General features: G+C 44.6%; 1 protein-coding gene across 2 annotated transcripts in view; it reads left to right on the top strand.

Moving 5' to 3' along the window:
• Positions 1-9,504, top strand: part of spata20 (spermatogenesis associated 20) — a 55,155-nt gene extending 45,651 nt beyond the window's left edge. For both annotated transcript variants that reach the window (XM_040036718.1, XM_040036719.1), the window contains exon 16: positions 8,590-9,504. In XM_040036718.1, the coding sequence (XP_039892652.1) occupies positions 8,590-8,784 (195 nt within the window). In that variant the 3' untranslated portion in view covers positions 8,785-9,504. The remainder of the gene's footprint in view (positions 1-8,589) is intronic.
• The last annotated feature ends 1,034 nt before the right edge of the window (positions 9,505-10,538 follow it).

Genomic DNA, 10,538 nt, shown 5'->3' with positions numbered 1-10,538 from the left:
CTTCTCGTCACATACAACATCTTGAATAATCAGGTCCCGTCATACATGCACATGATCCTAACAGAGCACTCTGGTTCCCAGAGTTTCTAAAAGTAGAGCCTTCAGCTGTCAGCTCCTCTCCCATGGAACCAGCTCCCAGTGTGATACCCTCTCTATTTTCAAGATTAGGTTTTTTTGATAGAGCTTGTAGTTGGGGCTAGATCAGATGTCCCTGAACCATCTTCTAGCTATGCTGCTTCAGGCTCAGAATGCTGAAGGACTTAATAGGATACACTGTGCACTTCTTCTCCGCTCACCTTTTTTACTCTTCACATATTTTTACGCCACTGCAGCATTAATTGTAGTCTCCTCTCTCCCTTACCCTGCTTTGTCCCGTCTCCCTATGTTGTGTTTTCATTTGTCTTCTCTTTTTCGTATCTTTTTCCTCTTACCCCCCCAACTGGTCACAGCAGATGGCCCCTACCTGAGCCTGGTTCTGCTACTGTTGAAATGGGGCCGTCTGATTGTTGAGGTTTTGTCTGTCTTATTGTTGGGTCTTTACCCTACAATAAAAATCGCCTTGAGGCGGCTTTTGTTGTGAATTCGTGCTATATAGATAAACTTCAATTGAATTGAATTGGAAACTGAATGTAATTAATATAAAGACAGGATCGAAAACGGAGCGCTCACTGATAACCCAGTTGTTGCAACAGCAAAATATTAAGTTAATTTTAATAAATGAATTATTATAAAGGTAAAACAGTGAAAGTTTGTCATGTCTGCTTTTCCTTCAGTGGACTTGTAGCCTCTCTCATTCACCACCACCCACATTGCTCCACCTCAGTCTGCAGCCCTCCTCGGCTCTGCTCCTCAGGCCTGAAATCAGTTCAGCTGATCTGCTGTGTATTTCACTTTTTATTTGCTCTGATTACTACTTTGGACTCTCTGCTCTGACAGTAGAAATCTGCCCAATTCTCTACACTTCCAGCCCCGGGTCAGCACCGTAGTAACCATTCATCTTTTATCTAACTACATTGCCCTGTGTATTCATCTATCAATCACATCTAGCTGTTTCTTGCTCATGTGTCAACAATGCAGGTGTGCTGTAAATGTAAAGTGCAGCATTTTTACAGTGATTTCTGTTGGGGGTCAAATTCTCTTGGCGGCTTTAAGTAGAGGTGTTTGTAATAATTTGTCATTTTAGCCAGCACTAAAACACTGGATAAGTAATGAAGTATGAGATGATGAGTTTTATACACAGCTACATAAATGACCCTCTTGGTGGTTCTAATATTAACCAAACTAAAGCTAACCGTTGCCGTTTCAAACGTGTAGCACCAGGATGATTCTCCACCCGTGTTGTGGAGCCGTGCTTAACATTCTTCTTTAAATTCGAAGTAGGACACTTATGCATTTTGTGATGTTTGATATAATGTTCCCCGTTACATTAGTAAGGGAGGACCTTTGATTGGGCCTTTCCATACAACCAGATCTGCTCCACTGTTCCTCCAGAAAGATCACCCAATCACTGAAATGTTACTGGAGTAATGAACGACATTCTTCCAAAAAGGTAAAGGTGATTCCTCAGAACATCTTTGTATGGATTTACAGTCATCCTTCCTTCTAAGGAGACAGACCCCCACCCCAGCATAACAGAGCCAGCAGATCCTCTCCATACAGGGGTCAAGGGTTCAAGTCTTTTTCCTTCATTAGTCACTCGCCTGTATATCTGGGATATTTCAGACTACTGGCCCCGTCCTTGTATCACTCATATGTCAGATTTTATCGCTTTAGCATTTCTAACTTGGCGTGACTTTTACGACATTAAAAAATGAGAATCTTCTTTCATCTTAAACACAACAGAAGCTGATGAAGTGTGCCGTAGGTGTCAGGGCCTGATTGAAGAGAGAGGCTGTTAATTCTGCTCAGATCCCAAGGCATTCTCACATCTCGCTGCAGACACAGTTTGATTTAGTGAAGAGGGTCCTGTAGAGACTGTCAGCAGCTGAAAACTGATGCCCAGCTTGACAAAAGACAGAACACACTGCCAGAACAGGCTTGCCCACTCATTCTAACTCAGGTCAGACGGCAAGTGTGTGTGTGTGTGTGTGTGTGTGTGTGTGTGTGTGTGTGTGTGTGTGTGTGTGTGTGCGCGCGCGCGCGCGCGCGCAGGCTTATTTTGTAGTTTTTTTCCTTATGTCTGTATTCGTAGCTCTTGTGTCAAGTAATGTGCATAATTTTGGATATTAGCTTGATTCTACATTTTCGTGTCAGTCTTTTTAATTCTCTGGATTTAAAAAAACAAACTGGGAGAACATCAATGAATTGTCACATTTCAGTAACCTGCTGTGAAACTTTGGCTCCTGATATTCATGCACATGATAAGCTGATTTACACCCCCACCACTGCCACCCACCTAAACATTTCTGCACATTTAACACACCCTTCCTTTGACAGCAGTGGTCTTCGTGAGCAGGACAGTGGGAACTCCACACTGTAAAAACTGTTAAGCGTTAGCTTGAAGAAGACGAAACACCTCAAATATGAGGCGGTCCAAAATTTTAATCCATAGGAAAGCCTCAGATCCTCGTCGGAGCCCTTGTGGGTCATAACTGTTTTTGGAAGGATAAGGAAAGCTTCCAGATTCTTGCTTTTAATGTGGTGTAGGTGATCATATTTGGAGTCTGAGTTTAAACTGAATATTAAGCCTTGCATTAAAATGTGCACTTAGTTGAAGTGTGTTAACTGTTCTGGATATTATATAGTTAAGTGTAGAAAAAGGCAGATTTTGATCTCTGTGAAGAGTTTTAGCTCAATCCTGCTTAATGCTCCCAAATCAGCCGAATCCGTTCCCGTTTCTCTGACCTTCTCCTTCCTCTCAAATGTCTCCTGTCCAGTTTTCTTTCTGGCACACTCACCTCCTCTCATCCTTCTCTCTTGTTGAAAAGATAAATAAATGAACCCAAAGGTAAAGTTAAAGTCACTGGATGACTGGTGATATGAGCAGCACACTGTCACAGAATGTACGTAAAAGCGTGAATTTGTCCGTTTCTGTCCTGGGGCAGAAGTCCAGATGTCAGGTTGCAGTGATGACTGAGCAGCACACAGTGAGCATGCATGCATGTGTGTGTGTGTGCGTGTGTGCGTGCAAGTTGGACAAAAGAAAAGTGAGAGGGATGGGGGAAGTAATTCTCTTCACGCTTGACTGCGTGTAGAACTGTGATTGCTCTTCCTCAGGTGTGACAGCGGCTCCTGAAAGCACGCATTCGATGCGATCATTGTGTGAGTTTAGCCCCCAAGTTGTGCGCATGCTAAGTATGATAAAATGATTTCTGAAGCTGCGTGTGTGTTTGCGAGTTGCTGTCAGCACAGGTACGGCATGTTCTTTTTAAATGTCTGAGCTCTTCTGCTTTGGCAGAATGAGAGATGTAGAGTGGGAGGGAGCTGTCAGTGTAGGGACATTTAACGGGTGGGAGGTGTGTGTGTGTGTATTTGTTTCAGGGTTGCCCAGTATGAGGGGATTAACCCTGTGGGAGTTTGCACTCTCATGTGTAGCCAACTGTGCTGTCTGCTACAGCTACACACACACACACACACACACACACACACACACACACAGACTTTGCGTTCAGTCCGTCACATCCACAAGCCTTCGTGTGTACATTCACACGTAATCTGGATCTCTGTCTGTCTCTGTTTCTTTGTTTCAGCTTCACTCACACACACACACACACACACGCACAGGTCGTTTCCAGCACTGAGGGGTCTGTGCAGATCGTGTTGTTGTGACACAGACAGACTACTGAGCGACCTTTAAGTTGAGGCCACGTGGCTGGATGTGGTCTGGACCCAGGGAGGGACGGCATGAAGCTGTCAAGCCAAAAGAAGAATCAAGTCAGGGTGGAAAAGGTTCAGTTTGGCAGGGAAATCCTCCTCTGGTCGCTATGACAACGGTCACACCAATATGAACACACTCCATCATGCTTCTTCCCAGTCTTCCCCTGATTTAATGCCCAAAAATGTTTGTAGACAGCTCTCTCCGGTGCTCGGTGTGATGTTTCCACAGTTTTCTGTTTTTTAGTGCCAAAATTATTTATCATCTGAGCTTCTTCAAACACGTAAGCCTGCATGAATTTTGAGAAGATAAGATGTGGGCAGCATCCTTTCATGCTCCCCTTAAGGAAGAATTTTCTTTACCACACAGCATATTTAGTAATAGACACAGAAGTAGTTCAACACAGCAGCACGGTGGCACGGTGGTTAGCACTGTTGCCGCACAGCAAGAAGGTCCTGAGTTCAATTCCACCATCAGGCCGGGGTCTTTCTGTGTGGAGTTTGCATGTTCTCCCCGTGTTTGCGTGGGTTCCCTCCGGGTACTCCGGCTTCCTCCCACCGTCCAAAGACATGCAGCTTGTGGGGATAGGTTAATTGGATAATCCAAATTGTCACTAGGTGTGAATGTGCGAATGAATGTGAGTGCGAATGGTTGTTTGTCCCTGTGTGTTGGCCCTGCGACAGACTGGCGACCTGTCCAGGGTGTACCCCGCCTCTTGCCCTATGACAGCTGGGATAGGCTCCAGCGCCCCCCGCGACCCTGAAAAGGATAAGCGGAAGCGAATGGATGGATGGATGGATTTGAGCGGCGTAATCTATTGATAGTTTTTTGGCTTTTGAAGTGCAGATGGCTATCGGCACAAATGAGCATCTAAATGGCTGAGTGGAGCACTTGGGGAGCTCTGAGACAGCCAGTGAATGAGAAGGCTCATTGAGACGGGGTGAAGAGGATGCAAACGGTTCCGCATGGTGGCCCGGGTGAGTGCTGGCTGGCACGCTTACAGAAGAGGAGAGTCTCCTCCAGCAGACAATTTTGTCTAATGACTAAAGAACAATTAGCGATGAAAGCAGGATCGGGAGTACCTGTGTGCTCTAGTTTATTACAGCCACCTGTACATGTGGACATGTAACAGGGTGCAGCGTTATTGTGCGGAGTGGATCACAGTACACGGATAAGCTCACATTAACATGTCCTACACACCCCCACGTGCACTCGCATACTACAGGTTGAATTAATAGGAATAATAACAATACATTATTGATGACTGTGTCAATACAGCTGTAGTTAGAAGACCAAAAACATACATCTGAAAGGCAAAGAGCAGGATTTCTGTTTATATCTATACTGTATATTGCAGTGCAGTGTCAGTGTGTGTATTAGCATTATTAATCAGTGTTAATAATGTGTGAAGTTGATTAATGTGCTTCACATTGCTGTATGCACTTCAGAGTTACTGCCTATTTCAATTTAAATATGGATGTTTCTAGCCACTGGGTAACCCATAGGAAGATGAAGGACCGTGATATTTTACTGTATCATTATTTTTGTTTAATCCATACTTCACACTGATCATTATGTACTCTGTGAAGGGATGACATCATTTCTAATATTCCCAGATCACAGTTCTGATACATTAATGTTGTTTTATCACTGATACCAAAACAGTGTTTAGATCTTTTTATTAAATGCTTTGCTAGCAGCTCTAAGAGTTAGTACTGCAGCACAGCAGCATTTAAGGAATCACAGGGACAGCTGGGTAATGCTGATGATTAGCAGGTTTGTGTTTAACAGGTTTGCTATTAGAGTTGAGCATGTTAGCAAATTTGGACTAAATGCAAAGTACAGCTGACTTTGATGGGAATGATATTCATTGTCAACCATATAGTTGTGCAAAAGGGAAGTGTCGGAGGGTAACTAGACTCATTAAGATGCATCATCTAGGAATTATACATCTCTGTGAATTGTATCAGTATCTGAAAGTGATGTCCATAACAATTAGGAAAAAATCTATTAAAGACCTGACACAATATCAGAGAGATGCATCAGTTGTTTACTGAGCATTCAGCACAATGGTCTCTGTCAAATGGTGGCTGTCAAGAAGACATTCTGAAGGAAGGGAAACTGGGAGAAAAGGCTGAGGTATCCCACATTACACAAGAACTGGACTAACAGGACTAAACCAATGTCGGCAGGAAGTCAGCAACGATGTACAATAGTGGCTCGAGAGTTGGGAGTTCGCCTTGTAATCGGAAGGTTGCCGGTTCGAGCCCCGGCTCGGACAGTCTCGGTAGTTGTGTCCTTGGGCAAGACACTTCACCTACACCTACTGGTGTTAGCCAGAAGGGCCGATGGCGCGATATGGCAGCCTCGCTTCTGTCAGTCTGCCCCAGGGCAGCTGTGGCTACAGCTGTAGCTTGCCTCCACCAGTGTGTGAATGTGAGAGTGAATGGGTGGATGACTGGGTGTGTAAAACGCTTTGGGGTCCCTAGAGGGGACTAGTAAAAGCGCTATACAAATACAGGCCATTTACCATTTACAATAGTGAGTGTCTACAGCCATCTGTAAGACACGGTGGAGGCTCTGTCATGGTTTGGAGCTGTTGTTGGAGAACTTGTCAAAATTGATGCAATTTATCAATCTAGGAAAGTACTTTCAGATTTTGACCCACCATTCAATACCAACTGGGAAGGATGTGAATCGCAATGGCTGCATTTTTCAGCATGACAGTGTAAACACACGGTCAGTGCAGGAACAGCGAATCTGGATAGAAAAGCACACTATCGAACACTGTCAGTCATGGATTGGCCTCCCCAGAGCCTGGACCTCAGCACTATTGAAGCAGTGCGGCATCTCGACAAAGAACACAACAAAAGGCAGTCGACCTCCAAAGAAGAGAAAGGGGACGTCTGGAGAACTATTCCTGAAGACCCATAAGACTACTTTGGGGGATTTCCTTACCTGGATGATTTTGCATGCATCAAGATGTTCCTGAAGACTGCCTGAACAAACAACAGGAAAGCTTTCCTAATAGTTCAGACTGTGCTAAAGGATAAGGTGGTCCTTTCTCTCACGAGCAAAAGTACAATTTATTATTGGAAAAACAAACAAGACCTGATTAAGTTCAACTGCTGTGTGGATAAAACAGTGCAGAGGTTTAACCTACCTGGCTCAAGCTTGTCTTAGATGTTTATATACTGCAGATACTCTGTCGATCATTCAAACCTGTAACCAGTGTTTGTTTCCTATACTGCCTCTGGTTGTCAGCTTATTATACCGACGGTCATGTCAGTCTACTCAAGAAGTTTCACCTCTACCCTCCTGCAGTCGTCCGATCTTGTCTCCTTTCTCCTTCCTTTTCTCATTTTTCCCTCCGCTCCGTGTTTGTATTGTCATTTCTCACTTAGTTGTGAACCAGAGGTGGTGCAGGGCCAGGAGGAAATGACACGTGTCTGACAGGAAACCGCCCAGAGGCCAGACAGGGCAGCTCTCTTTAACTTTGCTCTGCTGCCTGTCCAACACTACAGTGACACACAGACATGCACAAAGACAGGCAGCCGGTTTTTCTCTCTGGTGACCTGAAGCCCAAATTCACATTCTTGTGAATACTTACTTAAATTATTTGTTTGGGTTTTTGTCTTTTTTTTAAAGCGTCATTGCTGCAGGCAGGACTGGTGAACCACACATGTATCCCCCACACAGACACACACATAATAATTTCTTGACTTGGTGTGGGCATGACAGCCTAGCAGCCACTGACCCACGTTTGAATGTGGTGTTTTTGGGAGGGTTATTTTGGGTGAGTGTATGGGAGTAGTACAGCTGTATTAAAGGAATAAAGAGAGCAATCATGATCAGCACGAGGCCGCGCTGTGTGCCGAGATGATGCGTTGACACAGAAATGGTTTAAAGATGTAATTACACTGAACATCTTTCTCCCGGACAGTAACACTCTTCTTTAGTGACTGGACTGCTGCCACACAGATGGAAGTAACATAAAAATGACAATCCAATTACTCAAACCATTTTCACGCTTGGCCAAATGGCGACAACTGACTTTCTTTTTTTTGTTCGTATTAAAACAAATGGTTTCTATTTACTGTTCCAGCACTCGTTTGATTTTTCTGCTTCTCAGCTGTAATTCCTGTGTCCCACACACAGAATTCCAGTTTTCCATGATGCTAAAACAAAATGTGTGTATGCATTAGGAATTAGCATACAGGAGGGGCTAGCTTCACTGAAATCACTGCCTTTGAGCAGATGCACAATACTTCAACTCAGTTCACTTTTATTAATTTACAAGCATAACAGCATGTCTTCTGTTTGATGTCAGTGAGAGCAGCATACTAATATGGTCATATCAGGCACATGTCAGCATAGAAGCCACACCCCAGAGTAGAAGCCACACCCACCTGCTGTTCAAACCTTTTGTCTATGAGGGACAGCCAATCAAAAGAAGCCTGATTTAAAGCGAAGACCATAGGAGTTAAAGTGGCTTGTTTGAGACAGAGGATGGTCTACCAAGTACTAGCTGGAGATGAGATGTTAACTATTTTAACTGGAGCTTGGATTGAGTTTAATTAACCTCTCTTAATCCCGATTTGTTAATTAGAGATTCAGCACGTACGCTTCTATATGCAAACATTATCCTAATCTTGAAGCATAAATGTTATCATAATGGAGAACTGATTTATGGTCAAAGAAATGTTTGCTACACCTTGTTGATCAGTTCTGTCCTTGTAATCTGATGCCACATACTTTTTGCTTGGCTCTTTCAGGTCTTGATGCTCGCTGATGGGAACACGGAGAGTTTCCTGTGCCAGCGCCTGCCCGTCCTCTCCTCCATGTCGCAGCTGCGCGGTGTAGCCACAGCCTACGTCTGTCAGGACTTCACGTGCTCTCTGCCCGTCACCGACCCACAGGAGCTCCGCCGGTTACTCCTGGACGGGACTACAGACACGCAGATAGAATGACAGCTGAATAAACTGACCGAGCATGTTATCCTCAAAAACTGCTCTTGTCAGACCTGCAGCTCGGGCCTAGTTCTTTTTTTTGTTGGATGTGGCTAGTGAGTCCGGCTTTGCCATCACTGGATGGCGGTGCTTTAGCAGCTGATGTTGGTAGGGGTAGGGCTAAGGTACCTTGAGGGTGTCGTCCTGCTAGCCATTCCACATCTGTTACTCCAGCCTGTTCTTTATCAGCAATACCAGGTATTACCTCAAATATCAGCTCCAGGTTTTTATTCAAATCAGTGTGTAGAAATGCTTGGATGAGGTAATCATGCACAGCAACAGTGGCAATCGGAAAAACCTGTAGCAACTTTGCAAAAAGTTGTAGCTTTACTGTTACCCCAGAAGATCCCTAATAGAGGATAAGCTGAGAGCCCTTTAAATGAACTGGGCCGATAACATTTTGCAGAGGGACCTCTCCGGCATGCGTTCCAGCTCCTGTGTTCACGACACACGGATTTGACAGAGGAGACCTGCCTGGCGGCGGTTGATTTGTGTGTAACCGTGTACATACATTTTAAAAACCATTGCATATGATGCTTTTATCTGTGAGGAGCGAGTCTACTGAAACTGTTGCACAAAAGATCCGCCTTGTGAATGTTGTCTTTACCTTTAGACATCATAAAAAAACAGAGCATGTATATTCACAACCCCCGAATAATAAATCTATTTCTCCTACAAGCAGTGGGTGTTTGATTTTTGGATTGATGCTTCTGTTTTGTTTGAATGTGCTGCGTTATGTAATGCAGCTATAAAGGTGCCCAGAATAAGTGTCATTTTTGTGGTGTTCGTTTTTGTCTGTGACGTCCAAGATGGGGAAATTCCATGAAGGAGTGAGTGAGTCTGTCCCAGCAGCGTTTTTCTTCTCTGTACTATAAATACTCGTACAGAGAGAAGCCGTCAGTTGTGTATTCTCTTGCTGTCTGTTTCCCACTGTAGGCTGGGCGAATGTAATGTAAACATTGTGTGAAACACTTGGGAGTGTGTGTATTACTGCGTGTGTGTGTGTGAGGGAGACACAGATGGACCGCCGATGTCGAGGCAGGCAAGTCTCTGAGGGTCGTCCTCTGGGCTGCGGAAGCAAAGCGAGAAGAAAAAGACGAGAGGAGAAATGCAAAGTTTCCGCAATGGTGGCGGCAGATTCGTGTCCTTCACCTCGCATCCACCGCTGTCCTTTAACAACACGCAGACCATCTGCACTTGTTTACTTTTGTCTCTGTACTTTTGTCAGCCAAGTCTCCGCCCTCCCCTCCTTTTTTTCGTGTCACCTTTGATTGAGGAGGGATCGTATTGGCAGACTGCTGCTTCTGTGGAAGAAGTAGCCAAGAGGAAAACAAGGCTATGGGGAGGAAGAACATGAGGCAGAGGGAGAGAGATTTGAATGAAATGTCCCAGCATCACTTTTCTTAACTTATCAGATTGTGAGCGGTTGTTCTTTCTGTCTGTTGAAACATTTGGATGCTCCTTTTCATGTATTTCCACACCGCTCTCTCTCGCTTGCTTCCTTCTCCTCCCTTTCCTCTCATCTTCTCCCAGGATTGGACCCCTCTGTCTTGGTGGCATATACACACTGGCCATTCCACTGCTGTGCCATTGGCACTGAAAGCATGTTGGAGCCTCTGTCTCATTTATTGAATCCTAGTCTACAAGCACACACAGTCCCCCTCCTTCCATCACTCCTCTCATTATTGTTCTCCACTAATTGTTTTGATGAGCTG

Source organism: Simochromis diagramma, unplaced genomic scaffold (genome assembly GCF_900408965.1).
Source record: "Simochromis diagramma unplaced genomic scaffold, fSimDia1.1 OVJJ01000371.1, whole genome shotgun sequence".
NCBI classification, from domain to species: domain Eukaryota; kingdom Metazoa; phylum Chordata; class Actinopteri; order Cichliformes; family Cichlidae; genus Simochromis; species Simochromis diagramma.
Note: the sequence above shows the minus strand (reverse complement) of the source record. Positions and strands in the feature narration are given on the sequence as shown.